Source organism: Rhinopithecus roxellana, chromosome 9 (genome assembly GCF_007565055.1).
Source record: "Rhinopithecus roxellana isolate Shanxi Qingling chromosome 9, ASM756505v1, whole genome shotgun sequence".
NCBI lineage: Eukaryota > Metazoa > Chordata > Mammalia > Primates > Cercopithecidae > Rhinopithecus > Rhinopithecus roxellana.
The window spans coordinates 70,735,037-70,760,307 of NC_044557.1; the positions used below are offsets into that span (position 1 = coordinate 70,735,037).

At 36.1% G+C, this 25,271-nt stretch overlaps 1 protein-coding gene across 10 annotated transcripts in view; it reads left to right on the forward strand.

Moving 5' to 3' along the window:
• OXR1 (oxidation resistance 1) overlaps positions 1–25,271 on the forward strand; it is a 506,009-nt gene that overhangs the window by 379,975 nt on the left and 100,763 nt on the right. Inside the window, exon 1 of one of the 10 annotated variants that reach the window (XM_030938270.1) lies at positions 5,911–6,148. The exons of the other annotated variants lie outside the window; for them this stretch is intronic. Coding sequence (XP_030794130.1) covers positions 6,121–6,148 — 28 coding nt within the window. The 5' untranslated portion in view covers positions 5,911–6,120. Of the gene's footprint in view, positions 1–5,910; positions 6,149–25,271 lie in introns of those variants that run through there. 10 annotated transcript variants of the gene reach the window in all.

Consider the following 25,271-nt stretch of genomic DNA (forward strand, 5'->3'; position numbering starts at 1 on the left):
CATGTGCTACTATGCCCGGCTAATTTTTTTATTTTTTGTAGAGATGGGGTTTCATCATGTTGCCCAAGATGGTCTCGAATTCCTGGGCTCAAGCAATCCTCCCACCTTGGCCTCCCAAAGTGCTAGAATTACAGGCATGAGCCGCTGCACCTGGCCAAGCCTAATGTTATTTCTGTTTTATTGATAAGGAAATTATGATATGAAAGGTTACATGAATTACATAAAAAGGTCAACTCCCCTTCCCTCCCCATACCCCACATGTTTTGACATGCTATGCTTAACACACATATTGACTTGCTAGGTTAAATCAGAATTTTCAAGCTGGGAGCAGTTGTGTGCACCTGTAATCCCAGCTTGCTGAAGCAAGAGAATTACTTGAGCCCAGGCAAGAGAATTACTTGAGACCAGCCTGGACAACGAAGTGAGACCACCCTCTCTATAAAAATAAATAAATAGAAATTTTCAGAAAGTCAAAACTGCCTTTTAGCTTGGATGGAAAATGGATTTGTGACTTTGGTATAACTAAGGCTCGTCATTGCTCAAAATACGAAAACAAAAAGAATTGCTGCAACGAATTAAAAACAGGCAACCTTGGTTTGTTCTAATAGCACATGTGTGTAGAGCAAGAATCTACATTCTCTGTTCAACCACATCGTTAATCCTGCTGGGTGGCTAGTTTATAATTCATGTGATGGTCACTGTCAGATTTAAGTTTTAAGTAATTCTCTCTGGAACATGTATTTGAGGAGGGCAGGACAGCTTAGGCCTGGTGAGATATGTTGACAATCCAAACTAGGGTAATGATAGTTTAGGTCTCCTCACTTAGCCATCTTAGTCACTAAGGTTTGTCTGCATTGTATAATCAATAATGTTTCCCAATCTTGTTGAAATGACCTCACGTGTGATAACACTTAAAAATTCAAAGAAGTGAGCTATAGTTACTTTTCTTCAATTTTGTATATGTTTACTTTATTGTAAATGTACACTAGATTATTTATGTCTTATAGGAATTTTCGTTATATTTAATACATAATTTTTTCTCCTCTATATGGTTAAAATTGCTTTTAATTTTATATCTTTTCAAACAGTAATGTAAAATTTTCAGAAGTTAAAAAATTATTTTCTATCAAGAAGTACTATGGTACTTCTGGTGGGTGGGTGTGTGTGTGTGTGTGTGTGTCTGTGTGTTTCTTATAGCATAAGTTCTTACAAGAAAAAAGAAAAGTTTCTTAAGTTGAAAAAACAATGTAGATACATTAAAAATATTCTAGTGTTGAAGCTACCAAGCCCACTTTTTGGAGGCAAAAGATAGCTAATCATGTTTTTCCTTTTGAAAAAAAATTTTTAAAAGATATTATATAGAAATATATTATTTACTGACTCAACTATTAACTAAAAAGCCTTTCCACTCTATGCAGACGATAAGATGAAGGTGTCTTTAAAATTCATTTTCTAAAAAAAGCCCAGTCTTTCCTGTTTCTTGCTTATTGTGTTTATGGTTTTAGTTGTATTTCTACACCTGTCATTCTCTGTATGGCATGGCCTTGATTGAAGTCTGGTGTCTTTTCACTTTTCATTCAGTCTTTTTCATACTTTTACATTAATTTACTTATTTTTGCTTTGGTTTTCTGGTTTATTAACACCTTCTCTGTCTGGATTATTAAATCCATGTTGTAAATTTTTTTTACCTTAGAAGTAGCTCATTTGCTTAGTTTTTGCTTTTTGTTTTTTTTTAAACACTTACACATTTATTAAGCTTGAGGTATGTGTTTAAGAATATCTTTAAAAAAATTATTTCACTTTTCTGCCAAGTCTCAAAGCTGCTTTCCTGGTTTAACATTGTAGATCCCTGCAATAATTTTTTACAAATCACTATTACCAGATCTTAAACTTGAGGAAAAATTTTTGTGGTTATTATTCACTAGTGTTGTGATAAATATTTCAAATTAATTTTTAAATATATATGATAATTTATCATATTTTAAATACATCATGATTTTAATGTGCTTAATAACTTTTGTAAAGCACTCGGATATATTTTTTCTTATATTATTTAAAATATTCGAGTCCTGAAAAATATGAAATGCTTGGATACATTTCCTCTATTACGTTTCGATGCTTTTCTCCATAGTTAACCTCTCGTGTCTGCAACATCCTGTATCTCAAAGTACATGCACATGTTATGTAAACAACTAAAATCAAGGCAAAACAAAAGTACATGCTATTAAGCAAAACTGGATCAGAGGCACATCCGTAAAGGAAAGAATTCAGGATAGAATAGTGATATTTCAAAAGAAAACTTGGTTTCTCACAGATTCCTCATGGTATATATTCAGATGTTGTTACATAAGAGAACATTCCTTCCAAATTATTTAGTTTCTGGTGTTTTGAGAGAAGAGTAGCCTTCAACATGTCTTAAACTTCCCTTGCATTCATTACTTTTTAAATGTATGCATTTTAATATGGAGAATCTTCTGCAAAAATAGTGGAAAGGGATTAGTGTTTTACAGTGGAAATGCTAAATGCTGTTGAGATAAGGAAAATCAACTTTTTGAAAGAAAAAAAGATGAAATAATAGCTATCTGATGGTTAAAAAGTGGTAAAGTGAGATATTCTATATTTGTGTTTTACATCAACTCTACTATTTTGTCTGATTTACTCTTGAATCAATGTAGTAGCTTAATGGTGATGACATCATCAACATATGAAGATGACAAGAACAATTAAGCTACCAAACTACCCAAATATTTTTAGGGAATCTTTCTACTTCTTCCCTGCAGCCAAGAAGCAATTATACTGACATTTAGTTCTTTCATTTCCAGCAGGAAACTTACTCTTTTTTCAGAGATGATTGAAACCTCATGCCACTTAGCAATAAAGAGACCACCATTACTGGTGGGATTCATAGTGGAAAGCATTAAGCATTTTGGAAGTGAGTCCTAAAGCCTTTACCATGACAGGATTGATATAGGAATAGTTGGAGACTGAGGGCACAGGGATCCACCAGCTATCCATTCTGCAGGTCTGTATGATTGCGCTTAGGAGATTCCCCATGCTTACTATTACACAGAGAGATTTACTACATAGGATTCCTAACTGGAGTCCTACCTTTCAGATTTCTCCCTGCCTTTCCAATCCATTATCCTCACTGCCATCTTAACAGTATTTCTAAAACATAAAAATCATTGGTTTTCTCTTTTAAAAATCTTTGAAGATTTCCTATTGCCTTTTCCATGTGGTCCAAACTCCTTATTATGGCACATATGGGTCTTTCAGGGTTTGTAACCTATATTCCTAGAACTTCCTGTTTTCTATGTCCTCTTCCCAAAGAGCTGACATTAGGAATGCCTGTCCATTGGATTGTTGCAAGAGTTCAATGATAAAATATATAGAAATATTTCATAATAGCTAGCATTTATTGGCCCTTTATCATCGTACCAGGTGCCAAGGACTGGGCAGAGAATTTACACATATTCTCTCATTTAATCTTTGTACAACCCCAAGAGATGTAAATGCTTTTATAAACTCCATTCTATAAATGAAGAAACAGATTTTGAGAGGTCAGGCAACTTTCCCAAGGTCACACCTATAGATAAAAATGGAGTTGAATTTTATCTCTCCAACTCCAAAATTGATGCTTTTATAAATTTTACTGTTGCTTGGCACATTGCCTGGTGTACAACTCCATTTGATTAAATATTCATTTTTTAAAAACCATTACTATAAAACTTACAGTATCTAAAAAATATTTTGTTTTGCTTTCCTTGCCCTCCAAGGTTAGCTGATACCTCACTTCTTGGACTCTTTCTAGATGCCCCATCCCCTCTCTGCTATCCTCTTCCATCTTCACACGCATCATGCTCAGAGTGTAATGGTTGACCTGTATATCTAATGCCTCTGATCTGTTGGCACTTCACGTATGCAGCACTGCGTCTCCATTGTCTTCGTACCCTCAGGGATTAGCATCTTGATGTTCAGCATTCAATATTTGTTGAACAATTGAAGGAATAAAACAGACTCCAAGGATAATTTTAAAGTATGTGGGCTCTCTCCTTTCTCGCAAATGCTGCATTTCTGCTTCCATTTAATGTTTAACTGCACTAACACTTCAACTAACACTCAGCTAGATTATGAAAGAGCAAAGACAGACTTAAGAGGGTAACAGAGTAAGAGAATGAAGAAAAGACAAAATCACCCTCTTTTACTTCATTCCTCTCCCCACCCCCAAACTTGAGAGATTGTCTTGCCAGATGAGAAAGAGACAAAGTTGAAGGAGAGAAAAGGTGTGCTTAGATAGTAAAATAACATTTAAATTTTTTTTAAAAGATTAGTTATACCTTGTGTTAAGTCTGCTATTCAAGTTTTTTTTTTTTTTTTCCTCATGATCCTTTTTAACAATATTTTGCAAACACAGGCAAACCTACATTCATGGCATTTCTGAGAGGCTGGCAAATGAAACACTCCCATATTCTAACATCTGAGAACTTACGGGAGATCAACTGATGAGCACATGGTCACCAAGTGAGTCAGTGTAAGTTCTATGAATAGAGCTTGGATCTTCTGACTGTTCGTCCAGGGTCCTAGTCATCCAGCTACTGCCATGTTCCCTGAAGAATTTGGTAAAAATAGCAGATGGCATAACTGACAAAGTAAATCATTGTCATTGCCACTGTCCATGTTCAGTAGCATAATTTAAAAACTCATTAATGCATATATGCTATCAGTTATTATGTAATAATATGTAAAAAACACCAGTACTGAAATACTCCTATAATCTACATTATACCCTTAAATACAGAGAACCCACAAAGACATTTCATAAATTATAGACTAAAGCACATAAATATTCATTCTGCATTATTATTCTGCTAAGGAAGAGAGCAAACATTATTTTTAACAAACTGCTCTTTAAAAAACTTGTGTGGTAGGATTCTCCATCTGTGAGTGAGATTCAACAACTATAAGGTCCAAAGCAGATTTGGTACTCTGGGAGAAAATAGTAATAATGTAAAACAAAATAATAGTCAATGTGATCTAAATACAGTATATCTATAAAGTACAATCTCTTTCTTAAGAGAGAGAAACTCCTGCCTCTGCCTTTACATTTATTAGACAAACATTAAAATCTCACCAATTGACCCCCTTTGTCTCTTCTTTATATAGAGAGATTGTGGCTTAGCTTTCTCTGGGAAATTGTGGCTTAGCTTTCTCCATAGATATAAAAGGCAAATAAAGCCTGGGTTTGGGTCCTAGCGCTGCTACCAGACAAATGTGCAACAGTGGAAAAGTCCCACAATCTCCTTTAGCTTCCGTTTCTTTATCTGCAATGTGGGGATAATGTTACTTACTGTCCTTCCCCTCATGGTTGTTGCAGAGATGAATGACATAGGTGTAAATAGGGCTTAACTCATTCAATCTCTGAATGGAGAAAGACTTACAATATGGACTCTAACTTCACCATTTTTCAACTAAGAAAACTGGGGCACAGGAATGGTAAAGGTTGTGAGTCCCTAAGATACTTGGCCAGTGAGTTATACATCTATTATAAGACTAGAAACTAAGTCTTTTGATTCTGTGCTATGTTGTTGTGTTTTATTGTTATGTCGCTGTAAGGTTTCTTTGTCTTTTCACTTAATAGGCACAACAGAGCTCATATGCACATGCAGGAAGTAAAAACTATGATAAAATCATCTGTAAGGGGAAGTGGGTTATTTACACAAAATAACATGATAGCAGATGAGCAAAGAGGAAGTTACAAGGAAGAATATTTACTACAGAATTTACAGCATGCCAAACATAGAGTAAAAAGTGAAAACCTTTTAATTAGCCAGATTTATATGTGTGATTAAAATATCTAGTAAGGGCATTATTTTTAATGTATAGAATTATCAAAAACACATTCCTTGCTTTCTCTGTTTCTAACACTTCTAATTCTAGGGCTCAGTGGTTCTTGACAATGAGCACCAAAACCCTGCTTCATGCTGTGTTGCTGCCTGTGCCAGCTGAGGGCAGAAGGTGCAGTGAGAAAGTGTAAGGGACTTTTGGGAGTTGGTTGGAAAGAGATGGGGATTAGTTACTGAGCATAAAGATAAGTGGAAAAGAAGAAAATGTTGACTAAACATGTCGAATACTCGTTCAATAATGAAAGGTAAGAAATACCAATATGTGAGTGGTTGAGAGACGAAAGGCAGAAAGGGGAACTGAGAGAGTGGAAGTGCTTGAAGCTTTTTAGATCAGAGTAAGAGCTGACTTAACACTGTGTATGTTTGATCATTACTATTCCTCTTTATACCTAGTTCCTTCCTTTATTTCCTTAATTTCCACATCTATGTAAATATAATATAAATACAAACATGTAAATATATATTTTCTATAAATAGAGATAAATGTAAATATCACATTATCACCCGTGGTTTTCTCAAAGCTCACAACTATTCTATGGGGGTTCTTGATGGCATTAGGTGAGGATGTGAACCTGTTGTTTTACTTGCATATGGAAACACGAAATTAAGGTGGCAATGTAAAGCCTTCAGAAATATCCACCTTGAACTGTTTAAGCACCCCACTTTGCATTTATCTATTAGTCTTTTCTTTAGCTGACATAAAATCCCTATCAAAACATTTTTGTGGTCTTAATTTTTAAGTTATTATAAATTGAATTGTTAAAGATAGAATATTTTATGGTGTAAGCCTATAGTGAGATATAAGTGAACATGTAATATGTTTTAATTACATTATTTACTTCACAGATACTTATTAAATGGTTACTATATGCCAGTAATGAGGTAGATCATGTTGTAAAGGATCATAATCAGCCTACTAAGAAAGATTTGATTCTAATTAGGTCATACAGATGTTCAGTTAATTTACTTGGAGAACATATTGCTGAGATAGGGATGTAATTGCAAGCTGAAAAAATCCCTTCAGTACAGTTCTGAGAAAATTGCTGTGTCTGCTATTTATTACAGCACCTTATATGCTACTATATCCCTCATCAAGATACAGTACAAAAAATATACTAAATACTTAGTTTGAAAACTGAAATAAAATCAGAGGCCCTGGGAATATTTTAGTTCTTATCCTAGACAAGGAAACCAAAAAGTGTATACTCATTGAGAAAATGTTAATATGCTTGCTAAACCTTAATATAGATTAGGAAGACAGAAGGTTTTCTAGATATAAAATGAAGAAAGATACAACATGATCCAAATAGAGCTACCCTTCAGATTTTAATAAAAGGCTTAGAGAGAAAAAAATAGTGTTCTTCAAGCTTAATGTGAAAACAAATATTACCTTCCAGTAGTGTCTTACAAGCACATACCTAGTTTTGCAGTAGCATCCATTATTCAAGTGATTACATAAAACATGTTCTGTGTCTTTTATCTTTATATGGACAATTTTTGGAAGACTGTTATGGCCTAAAATCTGAACATGTTTTAAAAATGTTATTATGTTTGTTTCTGGATAATCTTATTTCATCTAATTCATTTTTATGTTCAGCTTTTAATCAGTAATTTCAGGCTAAATGCAATTAAATGTCTGAAAATCAAACAAGTTGTCAAATTAAATGCTCTACTATCTAATAATTGATGGCTTTTTCTTGTTGGCTAATGCTTCTTCTGTATTGATCTTAATTTTGGTTCAGGCACTCAAAAGAGGGGAACAGTTTATATACCTCTGTTTTTTCATTTAATTTTTCTCTGCCTTTTGTCAAGTTAGACATAATTTTGTAGCCTCTCATACAATGTCTAGTTATGCTTTACTTGCATCACAATGTATAGTATGATTCAAAATATTGCATATTCCAGCATGGGCAACTGGCAAAACCCTGTCTCTACCAAAAATACAACAAAAAATTAGTTGGGCATAGTGGTGTATGGCTGTGGTCCCAGTTACTCAGGAGGCTGAGGTGGGAGGCTCACTTCAGCCCAGGAGGCAGAGGTTGCAGTGAACCAAGATCACACCACTGCACCCCAGCCTGGGTGACAGAATGAGATCCTGTTTCAAAAAACAGCCAACTGGCTGGGCACGGTGGCTCACACCTATAATCCCAGCACTGCAGGAGGCTGAGGCAGTTGTATCATGAGGTCAGGAGTTCAAGACAAGCCTGGCCAAGGTGGTGAAACCCCATATCTACTAAAAATACAAAAATTGCCAGGCATGGTGGCGGGCACCTGTAATCCCAGCTACTCGGGAGGTTGAGGCAGAGAATTGATTGAACCCGGGAGGCAGAGGTTGCAGCGAGCCGAGATTGTGCCATCGCACTCCAGCCTGGGTGACAGAGTGAGACTCCAGCAAATAAATAAATAAATAAACAAACAAACACAGCCAACCAAACAAAATATTGCATAATAATAAACACTACAAATTTATGGTAATAGTGCTACCCTACTCTGCTGTTAGTATATGGCTGTCTTACAAATAACTCTTCAAAAGTTGTTGAGTTTCAAAATATTCCCTTCAATTATTTTTCTTTGGTCCTAGTACTCTTTGTCAATTCTACCATCTTATCTTACTCTTTGTATCATTAAAGTAAGATAATACATCTCTGAAAGCCATAGTCTTCTAGGAAAGGCACCTGAAAAAACCAAGCCCAAAAGGAAAAAGAAAAGACCAAAGTGTAAAACAATGTTGGGCTTATTGCCTAATTTATTTTTGGCCCTGATCATCTGGGCCAGCAGTTGCTTCTTTTGAAAGGTGGCTCAAAGTTACTCTCTGCTGATAGAATTTATTACAAAGAAAGGAATAATTTCCTAGTCATGGTGTCAACTTATAATTGCAGGCTTCAGGTTCACATAAATCATCTACTATGTTCCTAAAGTCATAAGACAATTCAGAATGTACATTGCTATTTTGGATCATCCTAGGCTTCCTTCTGTAGCTTCTTAGATTTCCCAAAGTGTCAAGTTTAATTTAGGGATTCGCTCCAAACTGCAGGAGCTTAATAAAGATAAGGAAATATCAGAGGTCCCATATGCTTAACTTCAGCAATTTCCTTATTAATAATGACATACAAAAAGGCTATATAATTCATATTGAATTCACCTGAATCGACAATAATCTCTCTTAGTTTTCTAACACCCACCTTAGGATTATTTTGAACCATTTCACATAGTACCATTTTGTTACAAAATTTCTATGAGAAACTACCAAGAACTCTTTGAAATACTTACTTGGATACATTAACATAAGATTTTTGAAAGTCTTATTTGTAGGCTTTACGAGCCATTATAACATGAAAGATAAGTTAAAACATGAAAAGGAAATCCTCCAAAAACTAACAATATGCCTCTCTGAGGGTCCTGCCTAGTTCTGTGGTATGCAAAGCTATGGCTGATTAATAGGAGAGCCTCAAGTGAACAAAGGGCTGAGAAGTTAGTTTTAGAAGAAAGGTCCCAACAACTAAAATATTTTAGCTCAGAGTGAAAAGGTTACAAAATCAAGTTATAATAGCATATATTTATTGATCACTTGCCATGTACCCTATAATGTAGGTACTATTATTATGCCAATTTTACAGATGAGAAAACTGAGGTTTAGGGAAATTAAGTAACTTGCTAAGGTCATACAAGTAGTAAGTGATGGAGGTGGAAGTGGACTAACAGAAATATGACTGTAGACTCTTACAACTCTTTTTATATGATTCTTTTTAACACTATTATGAAGTATAAAGATGATATTCATATAGAACAAATAGTTAACTGAATCACATATCTCCTTAATAAATTATTCCCAAAAAAGATGAGCTTGAATCTATTCAAGTTTTTTAGACTTAACATCATTTACTTAATTAGAAATTAAGGGTAATAAAGGAGGAATAAGTTAAATAATACCATATGGAAGTAAACATGCAAATCTAGACCAAGATAACTGACCTATTCCTGTAACAAGCTCTTGGCATGCAAACAAAACAACAACAACAACAGCAACAAAAAATGGGCATTTGCAAGGATCTTTGCTAGGATCTTGCTAGTGTGGTCCACTTTGAGTCCAGCAACATTGACACTACCTGGGAGATGTTAAAATGCAATAGCTCTGGCCATGCCCAGACCCTACTGAATCTTAAGATCCCTAAGTGATTCATTTGCATATTAAAGTTTGAGAGGCACTGGTCTTAATGACTAAATACTTAATCAGTTATAATGTGTAGACCTTGTTTGAATGATTTAAAGAACCAGCTGCAAAAATATATTTTTGCCAAGAGAGGAGATTTGGTCATTGACTTGTTCATGGATTCTACCAAAGAATAACTGTTAATTTCACTAGGTGTGATAATGGTGCCTACTGGATATGAATGAATGTCCAAATCTTTTAAAATTTAGGCATGCGTAGTGAAGTGCCTATGTCTAGAATTTTCTTTAAAGTGTTTTATCAAAGAAAATAGCAATAAGTGATGCAAATATGAGAAAATCTTGAAAATTGTTGCATATATGTGATTGGCCATTCTACTCCTCTATTTTTGAGTATATTATAGAGCTTTTCATAAATTTATTTTTATTTTAAAGATTAAAAGAAATGGGTTTATGCCTCAGGAGAGGTGTTTTTGTTTTGTTTTGTTTTGTTTTGTTTTGTTTTGTTTGACAAAGTCTTGTTCTGTGGCCCAGGCTGGAGGGCAGTGGCACAATCACAGCTCACTGCAAACTCCACCTCCCGGGTTCAAACGATTCTTGTGCCTCAGCCTCCCAAGTAGCTGGGATTACAGGCATGCACCACCACACCCAGCTAATTTTTATATTTGTAGTAGAGACAGGGTTTTGCCATGTTCCCAAGGCTGGTCTCAAATCCCTGAGCTCAAGCAATCTGCTGCCCGCCTCAGCCTCCAAAAGTGTTGGGATTACAGGTGTGAGCCACTGCACCTGGCCCCGAGTTTTAGAAATAACTATAAGAAAGAAGTTTCTTATAGTAAGAGTGATTAATCACTTAAAGGGATGCCAGAAAATCTTTCTCCAAAGGATTTTTTACAATAGGACAAATTCACTGGTCTGGGGCAGTTTTATATATAGTCTTGGTAAAAGCCAGAAGACTTTAAAAAACTTTCAAGTTCTCTTTCACAAAAATGATTCTATGGTAGATGCTGTACTTGTGAATACTTTGGGCCATTTGTGTTAGATTTAATGCCTTAGTTATGATTTTCTTAAAAAGCAGTTGACGATGGCTCTGTTCTATCCCTGTACTTACTCTCATGGCATTCTTCACTGGCAGTTCACTTTCATGGTTGACAAGTGGAATGTTGAGCTACCTGCTTGTCCACATCAAGCATTTAATAGAGTCCTGTACTGATCTCATTCTTGTAAGTGCAAACTAAGGCCTTTTGATGTTATGTGATCAATAGGAGACACTTTAAGCTGGTATGTGTTTGTCATGTAGAAAGGCATTCCTTTTAATATCATATAAACCTTGTAATGTACTTACTCACTGCAAAGCACATCTTTTTTTTATTTCTGGAAATGGAGGGAAAACAGGAATTTCACAGCTATTACCAGCCAAACCCTTTTGCAATTTACTAGTGGCAGTATTTGTGCTAGTATGTCTTATATTTTGTGGCTCCTTCCTATAGAAACACAAGAATAGTTTTCAAAGACTAAAAATAAACTCAGTCAACATACCCAAAGGTACACACTATCCTGTTTGCAGATGAACCACTGATGCCTGACTAGTTTAGTAGATCTCATGTATTTATAGAGCAAGTCAGTGGGACAGCAAAAATTTGCTTCCAGAAACCTTCCTATTTCAAATACAAGTAGTTTCTCCTATATGGCATTATGTTTTGGTGTATTTGTTTGGGCATCATGGGATACTCCAAAGGATCTAAGTTTTTCTTTAAATGAATACCTATTAGGAGGAATAAATGAGTAGAATAACAGAAGGGAATTTTGGTTTCAACTGTGAAGCAGAGTCACTGACACTCAGACACTGCTCCTTACATTCCTGTCATTTAGGTATGCCCATGGTGACAGGCTCCCTATTTCTAGGAAGCCACATTCTTAGATGGGTATGATTTTCAATTTTGTAGATATTTGTTTGCTTTTCCTCTTCTTTATTCTGCTAGTCACCTAGTCTCTCTCTGTTCCCTCCACAAGAGTAGCTCCTGCATAAAATTCTCTCCATTGCTCATTAGCCCTCAGTGAGTACAAACAAAACCTGGTAGTCAAATCGTAATCATTCCTTTGGCATACCGCAAACATGCCTCACACACCGCTCTACTCCTCAGCTTGTTTTGCCACAGGACAATGTTATTGTCCTTGGCTAGAGAATTGTAATTAAAATCATTGGTTGTTTTACCTAACCTTGTTGCTACTGTTAAAGATTGTTCGTGATTATAAAATATACTAACATTTCAAGATACCTAAAATTCTTCTACTACTACTGTAGGAGCATGATGCTATTTTAAAATTATGTCAAAAGAAAGAACTTTAATGTGTGTGTGTATATATATCCAAAATGGATTCTACAGTGAAATAAAACAATGAGTACTATTTAAGGATCATTTTCCCCAAAACACATAAGATTAAGACATAAAGATGAGGCCGGGCGCCGTGGCTCAAGCCTGTAATCTCAGCACTTTGGGAGGCCGAGACGGGCGGATCACGAGGTCAGGAGATCGAGACCATCCTGGCTAACACGGTGAAACCCCGTCTCTACTAAAAAATACAAAAAACTAGCCGGGCGAGGTGGCGGGCGCCTGTAGTCCCAGCTACTCGGGAGGCTGAGGCAGGAGAATGGCGTGAACCCGGGAGGCAGAGCTTGCAGTGAGCCGAGATCCGGCCACTGCGCTCCAGCCTGGGCGACAGAGCCAGACTCCGTCTCAGAAAAAAAAAAAAAAAAAAAAGACATAAAGATGAACATGTGTTAAATATTTTAATTCCTTAATGAAGGAACCAGTAAGATGTTACAGACAGTTCAAAGGACAACTCAAAAAACAGATATATTTATAGATCAAGATGACTGAAAGGAAAGTACAGATGGAGGTACATTCTTCCAATGTTGGGGAGGAAAGTCAGTTCAAAGTCTGTTGGATTGAATTTGTATAGACAAGAATGTCTTTGTTTATAGACAAAACCTGTTTTGCCTTGCTATCAGCTTTTACAATTTATAGAGTTGTAAATTAGCTCCTATCAAATCAGAATCAGATAGCCCTAAGAATATACTCTAGACACTACATAGTTTCAATTTTTTTGTAAACAAGCAGTATTGTATTCCTAAGGGCATGATACCCGTAGTTAGTCCCTCCTGCCAAGAAAAAGAAGTCCAGCCTCCTTAGGCTGACATTCACAATTTAGTTTCAACTTCTTTCTAACATTTTCTTTTGTCAATCCCCTATATCCTATTTTATTCAGTCAAAATTAACTACATATTCCCAAATTCTAATTAATCTTTCAAGTCACTGATAAATTGGGACCTCCACCAAGAAGCCATGTCATATTTTATCTATTCTAACTGGAATTACTACCCTCCTTTTCATACTTATCACATTTTTTAGTACTTTTTTTCTGTATTGACTCTCTGCTGTGATCAGGTTTGAGAACAATAGTTCTCAAACTTGAAGGCATCAGAATCACCTAGAGTGCTTGTTAAAACACAGATTGCTGAGCCTCATCCATCCTCTGTATCACTGGATTTGAGGTGGGGCCTGTGAATTTGCATTTCTTACAAGTTTTCAGATAACATTGATGCTGCTTCTCTGAAGACAACACTTTAGGAACCACTCACCCAGGGATGTCAAAAAACAAATACCCGGCTGGGCAGGATGGCTCACACCTGTAATTCTAGCACTTTGATAGGCCGAGGCAGGAGGATCGCCTGAGGTCAGGACCAGCCTGGTCAACATGGTGAAATCCTGTCTCTACTAAAACTACAAAAGTTAGCTGGGTGTGGTGGCGCATGCCTGTAGTCCCAGCTACTCAGGAGGCTGGGGCAGGAGAATTGCTTGAACCTGGGAGGTGGAGGTTGCAAGTGAACAGATATCGCGCCACTGCACTCCAACCTGGGTGCAAGCGCGAGACTCTTATCTCAAAAAAAAAAAAAAAAAAACAAAAAAAAAACCTATAAAACAACACAACAAAAAAAAAATCAAAAATCAAATACTCAAAAAATTCAGTTTAAAAACCTAATAGACTTTTTTTTTTTTTTTTAGCAGCTCATGAATGGGACAGCATTCCATCTATGAAACAGAAAGGTGCTTGAATGAGTGGGCTTTCTAGGAAGAAAAGGGCTAAAGAAGTGGAAACAGAAAGTGGATTGGTCATTTTGAAGTTACTTTCCTTATAGAGTTAAACCAGAGGGGACTTTCCTATCATGCCACTTGAGGTTGACTGGACCCCTTCTGACTGGTTGCTATGAATCTTCCCCCATTTTTTTTTTTTTTTGTTGTTGTTTTTAAACTGGTTCATTTTAAATTTCAGTTTGATTATGTGGCACCTAGCACATGTCACTCTATTCTGATTTGTTCTGGTCTTGTGCGGCCTACTGCAGGTGCTTCCATAAATGGCCTTAAACAATTGCCATTAAACAATAGCCAACCTTCCATAAACCAATGGCCTTCATAAATTTTGTTTTATACAGAGAAACCATGTAAAAAACTGCAGATGAGAAGATGAATGAGACATACACCCAGTTCTTAATGAGTTTACAATCTAACGGGAGTGTTGAAAGCTGGCTCCCCAAAACATCACTGATATTACTCTTTTGGTAAGACAAAACAAGTTTATTGAGGTATGGAGAATACCACTTCAACAGAGCCTTTGTAGTGCCTAAAGAGAAGGAAAAGGTTGGAACAGAGTTGGAATATTTGAGATTTTCAAGTCGAATTTAAGGCAGATCTCTCAATAGGGCAACTTGGCTAAGATTGGGTAAGGATCATGATATGATAGTTTAGGACTGATAAGATGTGGCAAGGGATTCAAAGAGTTCTAGTGTATAAACTCTTGATTAATTCTTTCTATTGAAGAATTGATGTATCATTCCAGATGCTCCTAGAATAAACTAGGAGACAGTAGAGTGAGTGTAAGGTCATGTTAATGTAGACAACTATATTAATGGTTTCCATTATCAAGACAGACACATAGACAAAAAATTAGTATGGTAAGGTAAGTATAATCAAGGTAGTCACAGTGCCCTTTGTGAGCAAGTATATAAAATCTCATATCCTCCCTGCCATCTGCCACTGCCAGGAATTCCAAGATGGTGAATAGGTCTTACTTTGGTTTATCTCTGGTATATAAAGGAAAGGGCACTGATATTTAGCAAGGCAACGTTTCTCCTTGTTTCTTTCTCTTTGTTTATACTATTAATACCCTCAGAACTGACATGTATACTTTCACATATTTTATCTTATAAACAATCAATATCAAATTTGTGGGGAATGAAAATAGTTCATATTTATTAAAGACCTATATCATACAACCAATTCAAATATATATACGTTTGCATATATACAAATATATACATTTGAATATATGTATTTGTGTATATATACCAATACATACATTTGCATATTTGTATATAGATGTATATATACACAAATACTTGCATATGTATGTATACATATATATTTAATGAACTATATTTTATATTTTCATAATTATGATTTTCCCCTTACTAATGCAGATAATCTTCATTGAGACCTTAAGGATAAGAAAACCTCTTTATAGCGTTCTTTTTATTTTATCTAAAACGTATGGTCTCTTCTTTTGAGGAGAAAGTAGTGAGAATGGCAGAGGAATCCTCTATTTAATAATAATAGAAAAGTACATATATATTTAAAGTGTGAATAACATGTAATCTTTGGGAAGTAACTTTGATAGCATAAAAATAACATTTATTTCTTTGCAAATCAATTTTTAGAAACACCCTAAACTGATTACATTTAAATTACATCTGAGAAAGACAAATTAAAATTTTTGAATTCAAATTTTGCCAGTGATTCAATGTTCAAATTCTTACAAAAATAGTTACAACTTTGTTTTTAACAAATACACCCTATGTTTGATCACAATACTTGAAAGAATACACAGCATGCTTTTTACTAGTTCCAAAATCAAACTAGAAAATATGTATACTATAAAGTAAATTTACTTCATTTATTTATGACAAGCTAATATGCATGTTGTAGAAATTCACTGAGGTAAAACTCACTTCCATATTTTTTAACTAAAATTTTAAGAAAGCATCTACATAGATGGTAGTATAACTCTACAAGTTATCAAATACATCCAATCATGCTAATGACATTTACAACATACAAATTTGCTAGCTAAAGAAACATCATTCTGTTAGCCATAAACTTCTTTGCGCAGAGCTGTCTTCTTCTTTTTGCCGTGTGAGCTTACAATCACATCTTTCAGTCTCAGATTTTTCTGTGCCAATTGAAACTAAGTCAAACTGGTATAAAGAGGGCTTTAGAGAGTAGGATGTCTTGAATGGGACCTCATAGCTTTTGAAGCTAGTAAGTGAAAATGTGGGGCTGAAAGAGCAAGCCCAGAAAGATATGTCAGGAAGTGGCAGCAGCCTGCCCTGCATCTTCTCTGTAAATGAGATGGAGAAGCATCAGGATCAATAGAAGCATGTTATCTCCATGCGCAGCATACTAAAGCACAAGTGTTAAAGAATATTGAATACTATATCTAGATACAGGATGAAATAAGGCTTTTTACAAACAGACTATAAAAGTTGCCAGAGGCATGAGGTGGTTGTGGGAGTGCTGAGTCTTTCTCAACATCTAGTAGAATAGGGTTTCTTAATTGAGTGTTGGTAGCATACCCAAAAAATCAAACTGTGGCAAACAAAGTCATGAGTAATCTTAATAAGAAAGGAAAAATGGGGAGATACCAGTGTGATTTGGCAAGCTGTCTTCTGAGCTTAGTTCTTAGAAGAAACAAGAGGAACATATTACCAGGAACAAAAAACAAACAAACAAACAAATACTGGCATAAAACTGTGAAAGAGTATCAGGCCAACACATAGAGTGAGATTATACAAACACTAAAAAATCGAGTGAAAAGGAAAGTCCTACAATAAAGGAGAACAAGATGGATGGGTGAGGCTCATGTTGTTTAACAGTTATTAAAAGATAGAGTAAGTTTAATGCATATTTAGCTTTTTTCTTTTTTTTTTTTTTAAGAGATGGGGTCTTGCCATATTGCCTTGGCTAGGCTTGAACTCCTGGACTCAAGAGATCCTCCCAGCTCAGTGTCCCAAGTAGCTGTGATGACAGGTGTGCACAACTACACTCGGCCACAGTTTTGCTTTATTTTTCTCAATTAAAAAGAATGAGCTACAAGAAAGTACAAAACAAATACTGTAAAATAGAAATTTATAGGCTAAGGCACACAGGGATACAGTGAAAGAACACCCACATCTACTTTACATGAATTGAAACCTCTTGGTCCAGAAAACCAGAATATTTTCCTGTGTGGTCACAAATACTTTGGTAGTAACCTTACAGGACTCATAGTGTGTTTTTTACAATTATACTTCCTCCTGTAACAAACTTCAAAATATATAAAATGACTTAAATACAAGAGAAGTTTATTCTTGTTTGAGTCTACATTTAGAGTTCTTGGGTGGTGGTGGCGGCTCTCCACTAAGGGTGGGTTCAAGGACCCAGGTACCTTCTCTCTAAAGGCTCTGTCATATTTAATAAATGGCTTCTCAAGTCACCATGTTCATCCGCTACAAGTGTGTGAAAAGAAATGAGCACGGAGATCACCAGTGGGGACTCTCTTTGGCCAGGCCTGAAAGTAGCACACATCATTTTTGCAGTCCTTCCATTAGCTAAAAAATAATCACTTGAGCACTGCTGCCCCAAAAGGAATCTGGGAAATATAGGGTCACTATGTGCCCAGAAAAAAGAAGAATCAGGTTTGGTGACAGCTAGCCATTCTGTAGCTGGATAATGAGAGATCTGCCAGAAAACTGTAGTTAGGTTAATAGCCCGAGTTTTTTAAAATGCTGTTGAAATGGAGTTGAAGGATATAGAAACATCATAGACTTGAAACCATTTCAGAGGGGAAAGCAGTGATCACTGGAGTCTGTACCTCATCTTCTGCGTATTAGAAAGATGTTTAATATGTGGCATTGTTGATAAATGAGTTCTGGGTCGTGGTAGCATTTAGTGGATTCATACTTCTTTAGATTAATGTGCTCAATAAGTGGTAGTCATTGTCATCCTTGAAGGTGTCAGTTGAACTGTGTCTTGTGACTTTCCTTTCTCATGTCTCATTACATATTTTTATGATCAACCTTAACAGAGGCAAATTTGCGGTTGACTCAGTAATTAGGGATACCGAATGACACTGTGGGTGAAAGAATGAAAATGATCTCAGCAGTTTAGAATATAGTCCAACAGCATTTTTCTGAAAAGGGCCAGGGAGCGAATATTTTAGGGTTTTTGGGCCATAAAGTATCTGTCACACTAGTCAGAGCTACTGGTATAGTCCCAAAGCAGCTGCAGACAATACATAAATGAATGGGCATGGCTGTGTTCAAATAAAACCGAATTTATAAAAACAGGTGGCAGGTCAGATTTGGTTCATGGGTCATAGTTTGCTGTTCCCTGGTCTAGAATAGGCTGAAATTCTGAAGGGAATCAATATAATTTTTTTTTATTTACAGCCAAAGAACAATGAGCCTAACACTGTACATACATCATGTCCTTTCTAATCATAGAAGAGCTCCAGGTTAGGTACTATTTGCTCTTATTTTACAGATGAGAAAGCTACATCTCAATAAATAAATAAGTCAATAGTTTGACCTAGCTTTCACAGCCGGAAAACCCTTTGTGGGACATTATGCCACTTTAACCGAATGTTTGGGTGAATTGAGAGAGTAACAGTTAATTGCTTGAGTAAAAGATGGAGGGAAACGTCATGTGGCAGCATTTCCCATGGGCAAACGCTGCGTTCTGGCTCTGTTCTTTTCCCAGTGTGTGACCTTCAGAGATACACTTGACCTCTCTAGGCTTTGGTGACCCAATCTATAACAATGAAAGGCCTGACTAGATAAACACCAAGGCCCTGCTCATGTCTTACGGTTAAGGTTGCTATTAGTATGTTAAGGTCATTGTGTGAAAGACAATTGAGATGTATTCTTTGTAGCTCTTAAAGTAATTCTTTTCAACCATTTTCTAGTGTACTTTTATGGGAGAACAATATGTAAACATAAAAATGGCATTTTATGAGCCTACATGTGTTTTACAAGTTCAAATTTACATTTTCTGATTATAAAGATATTTATTGAGAGGATAAGGCTGATAGGAAACCAATTTTTTAAACTGGGACTATAAATGATCAACAGATTCTGTGTAGCTTTAGCAACTCCACATTCTCCCCATTTTGCTTTTGTTGTTTGTTGGTTTTCCTCTGGTTGTATTAAGAAAATACTTGTTCACATACACAAAAGGTTAATGAATAGTTTTGCAATCTCAGAATACTTTTCAGAATATAGACATGGCAAAAGACACTTGAAAAGCAAAATCATTAACAAATCAGGTGGTCTTTAGCATATTAATATATCATTAAAAATGTAACTTAATCATTTGCAAAACCTCCTGTCAGTCAAAATAAGCTAAGCTTATGCTGTGATGCCAAATGAACCCCTAAACCTAAGGGACTTGCTGAAATAGGTGTATATTTCTTGATGCATTTCATGTTCATCTTACGTATCCAATTTTGGGTGGTTTTGGAAGCAGGGCTTCTGATCCATATGGTTACTTAGGGATGCAGACTGATAGAGGCTCCACCATCTTGTAGCTGTACTATCCCGTGCACGTCATATCCTTAGCTGCTGAGGTAGAGGCCAAGGCACCTGGAGCGTAAAACACTGGCAGTTTTAAACAGCGCCTGTTCTTTGCACACATGTGTGAAACACATACATCACTGCTCGGTAGTTGCCAGATCTAGTCTCATGGACCTTTTTCAGAAGTCAGTGTGTGACTCACATGAACTAAATATGCAAAAAGCATTTGGAAGAACTATAAAGTAGCACAAACATGGCTCATAATTTAAAAATTTAGGTTCCTGAGTTTCCCACCCTATAGCCATGGAACCAGAATCTCTGTGTATAGTTGGAGAATTTTAATTTTTTAAAAAGTTCCACAGCTGATTCTCATTATCAACAGGCAGCTGCTGCTGTGAACAAGGAGTGCTTTTTAAAGCGGAGAAAAGGCAATACTTAGATTGGTGGATGTAAGATTACCCTGGCTGCAGTGCTGGAGATCGATTAAAGAAGGGGTAAAGTAGAAGCTGGGAGATTTCATTTTACTACATAATGTATAGGCTCTAATGAGGAAATATAAGTGCATGTGCTTACATATCATGCAGTGTGTTAGCAGAACCAGCTCAATCTGAGGGCCTAACCATGTTGTTGATGTCTCTGTATATTTTAAGAATCTTATCCCCACCCCTTCCTTCCTGACTTCTAGAAAACCAGTAGGGTAGGTACAAAGTGGCTGCCAACCAGTCCTTGTTCAATGCATTTGATAAATTCTACTGGTGGTGGTGGCTGTATAGCCAGCTTGGCACCTATATGAGTCTCTGGATAGTAGGTGGGGCTGAAGTGCCTGGGCATGCCCTGCTTCTCTCGAGAGGCAGCTAGAAATGATCCAACTTTCCTTCAAGCCTGTTAGGGCAGCACGGATTTGCATTTTGAATCTGGTTAGATTGCTGTGTCTGCTGCTCTCTAGGAAGACTTGAGAATTTAGAGTAGATCTGCAACAGGAGAAAATGACTGGTGCATGATTCTGTTTGAAAATTAAACCTGTCTAGTCAGTGCTGGATCATTTAAAGATTGACCATCCAGGTTTGAGTTTCTCTTCCTATATGCTGACTGCCTTTGGGCTGATTCACGTGGGGTTATTAGCATCTTTCCCAGATTGTGTTTGGTGTGGGGAGGTGGGGAGTTAGGGAATTCCCATCTACTTTGAGAAGAGGAATAAGTTCTACTCCTTTCAGATGTTATGTACAGCACTTAGGAGTTTGCTGTTCATGCATCATGGCTGAAACAATTGAACAGTTGATAGAAATTTGTCATTGGTGCCCAGCACTTTCCCTGAGATGGATGAACTTGTAGGTAGGCTCTCTTTTCATTGTCGTACTTCATTTCATCTTGTATTGACACAGCCCCAGGTTCAGACTTTCCCCTAACAGAAGGAAAGGAAAATAAATAAATATAAAAATAAATAAACTACCTAACTACTGGTTACAGGTTAAAGCTGGAAACTGGCTAGCAACAGATTTAAATTATTTTGCCTGTTCATCTTCTTTTTTCTCTATTATCTTTTTTTTTTTTTTTTTTTGGAGACAGTCTCACTCTGTCTCCCAGGCTAGAGTGCAGTGGTGTGATCTCGGCTCACTGCAACCTCCCCCTCCTGAGTTCAAATGATTCTCCTGCCTCAGCCTCCCGAGTAGCTGGGATTACAGGTGCACACCACCAAGCCTGACTAATTTTTGTAATTTTTAGTAGAGATGGGTTTTCGCCATGTTGGCCAAGCTGGTCTCGAACTCCTGATCTCAGGGTGATCTGCTCACCTCGGACTCCCAAAGTGCTGGGATTACAAGCATGAGCCACCGTGCTTGGCCCTATTATCTTTAATAAAAGCAAAGATAGGGAAATTATCTAAAAATTTAGCTAAAAGCTATATAACTTTAAAATATGTGAAATAAATAATTTGAATAAAGTACTTAATATACCACAAAACAAATGTTTTCACTTATCAGCTTTTCAGATTAAGTATCAAAATTCTATTCAAGTAACATGAGAAGGTACAACAACATGTGAAGACCCATCATAGAATTAAGAGAGGACAAGAGGAAGAACAAGGGTAGAGAAGGGCTCAGAACGATAAAAAGAGAGTAAGACCTCCTCATACCTATGCATACAGTACCTTCTGTAGACACACACTCTCTACTGCAACCTCAAAGAAAGTGCAGGCACAAAAAGAAATCTGCAGAAGAAAGAAAATGAGAATGTTTGTCTTCATGATGTAAAATTACTCTTTGGAGATCCTGATGAGCTATTGTTCCTCAAGGTTTTTAAAGCTTTATTGAGTTTTCAGAACTTTAGGCACCACTGGTAATACCAATTGGCAGTTGTCCAATGAGCTGAGTGAAATTGATCCAAAAGCTCCAGAAGCTGCCACATTCCAGGTATGGAGTATTTGGGGGCTGTAATTATATCATTGTAATTACAGTCTTCAATAGGATTAAAAATAGAACGGGAATAATTCTATGGTAAATTGATGTGAGTTATTGTGACCTAAGTTTCAATTATAATTGTTAACAATGATATTGCTGAGTCCTTGTTTGGCTTGACTGCCATGCAGTGTTTTTCTGACGAGAGACGGAGTTAACACCTTTTGGACAATTTTCAGAATTGAGAAAAAATTACTCGGTTTTTAGTAGGGTTTGTAATTATTATATGTCCAAGGTTGGTATCTCCTAGAGGGGGACTTTTTAGAAAATTAATATTAGACTGTCCCCACTCTATTGAAAGGCCATATTAAATCTCTATCGTATACTCTTCAATGCTGTGATCATGGTTATATTCAAGCAATAAACCCACATTCTTCCTCTTTGTGTTCATTTGGAACACAGGTGGAAGTCTCATATATGATAAGGAATTTGAATGCTAGCATAAACCATTTTAGTGGCGAAAAACACACAAATGCTTTAAATAAAAAAAGAGTCAATTTTAAGGGTAGCAAATTCGTCTGTCTATGAAATTAAGCTTTAGGTTTACTGGCAGATGCAGATGTAGTGATTGTATAACAGATTCACGCCTTATTTTCTAAACTTACAAAATCTCTTTGCTTAGTTTAGTGTCAGAGTGTCAGTCTGCCTTATTGATTCCATCAGTGGTTTTGCTTATCATATCAGAAATTTGAGTGCTGACTTCTGGCCTCAAGTGATCCTCTGGCCTCGGCCTCTCAACCTGTTTAGATTACGGGTGTGAGCTACCATGCCCAACCCTAACATTTCTATCTTATGAAATAGCTGACAGGTAGATATAACTTGTTACTGGAGAAAATAATTTTTTCATTTTGTTCTTTTAAGATCCAGTTGTTATTTTCTGAGTTTATTAATATAGCTAGCCTTATAATGAGAACACAGGTCTCACTTTTACCATTTTGCTTAAAGATTTGCAGATGCATCGTGCTCATATACTTCAATGTCTCTGTGTTTTCTCAGGATGTTACAGTTCTGCTTCTTTTATTTCCTAAAGTTCAATAATTTTTATCTGTGTTAAAAAGTATTTTCAAAGAGTAACGAACACAATGTTGTGGCTACTCATAATAGTTTCAGTGAGCCAGGAAGTATGCCAGGGAATGGTTGTTAGAACCATTTGATGTCATCTTCAGAAAAAGATAAAGAAGTGAGATTGAATTCAGAGAGTTTGGTATATAGGATGACTGATAGAGATGGGAGCTGGGGCAGGAACGAAAACATTGAGAAGACTGAACATTAAACAAAACTTCAGTCATTAGCCAGTGTAAACAAGCAATCAAAGAATAGTCCCCTTAAAATAGGAATCATTTAATTCATCTAACAATTAAGAAAATATAAACATTACAAACAAATGTTCTTGTTAATCTGTTTCTAATTATTTTTAGGTTACTGATGATATTCTTTTAGTATAAAAATATAAAATCAGAGCCATTTTCCTAGTTTTCAAGTCATTTTTCTTCATATTTTTAGAAATCATTGTCTTACTTGAAATTTTTCTATTTAAGATTCCACAATTAAAAGAACAATGTTTCCTTTAAGGAATAGTGCCCACGAGGGCAGAATTTCTTAAAGCATTTTGGGGAGTGGTTTAAATAATCTACATACAGTAGTGCACAAGTTTCCAACTTATTAACAGTGTGCTATCCAGTGAGTTTTTAGCTCCTACACTACATGTTTTTTGGAAGTAAATGTGATGTAATTAAATTAAATATTCTAGCAACTAACAACAAAGGCTTTTTCAACGGATAATAATAAATTGAACTCGGAAACTGTAAAAAGAATGAAGGAAAACTAATAGAAATTGATATGGAAAGGTGTCTAAGATAAAGGGAAGTGAAAATAGTTGTATAAAACTGTGAACATGGGCCAGGCACCTTGGCTCACGCTTGTAATCACAGCATTTTGGGAAGTAGAGGCATGCAGATCGTTTGAGCCCAGGAGTTCAAGACCAGGCTGGGCAACACTGCAAAACCCTGTCTCTACAAAAACTACACTAATTAGCTGGGTATGGTAGCATGCGCCTATAGTCCCAGGTACTTAGGAGCCTGAGGCAGGAGGATGGATTGATCCCAGGAGGTCGAGGATGCAATAAGCCCTGATCGCACCACTGCATGCCAGCCTGGACAATAGAATAAGACCCTATTTCAAACAAGAAAACAACAACAACAACAAAATTGTGGACACAATATGTTCCCATTTGTGTGGTTTTTTTTTTTTTTAAATAAACACACATGCATATATACACATAGTAACCCTATGTAAATATATGCACACAAAATTTCCAGAAGGATATACACAAAGCTGTAGAGGTTGATTTGGGAAGGACATAAGAAATTTACTATTATATAGCCTTCTATACTATAGTTTTGTTTTCCCATATGCATGTATCCAGTTATATATTGTCCTTTTAATTTAAACATCTAGTAAAACATAATAATTTCAATGCGACCAGAAATTACTAAGCAAAGGAAATGGCAAGGAAGTTCTATTTTTTTGGGAAAAAAAAAATAGATGGTCATTGTATTTGAAACTTAAGACAAGATGATAACATGTATTATCTGGTTAATGAATGCCTGTACTGTCTTCACAAGGATTTTTCCTGACATAAAATTCTAAGTATCTGTCAAAAATATTTTTAATTATATACACTAAATAACAACATAATAATGTCTTCAATGTCAGTTCCTCACACAATTGTTTCTTGCATTGAACTTCAATAAAATTCAGAATATAACACTAATGGTATAACTTGATAAGATATTTTATAGGAAGCATTATAGCTCACATTTACCAAGGCTTAATGTTTTACAGGCACTGTTGTAGGCATATTGCTTGCACTATGTTATTAAATCTTCCCGACATCTCTATATTATCTCTATTTTACAGGTAAGGAAACTGAGGGAGAGAGAAGCTAAGTCAGTTACTTTCCCATTATGCTGCTAGTAAGTGGCAAAGCCAGCATCTGAAGTTAGACTCAGGACCCATGTTCTTAATGATGAGACACGCCTTAGGTATACTGACTGCAGATGACCTAACTTTATACGCCTATAA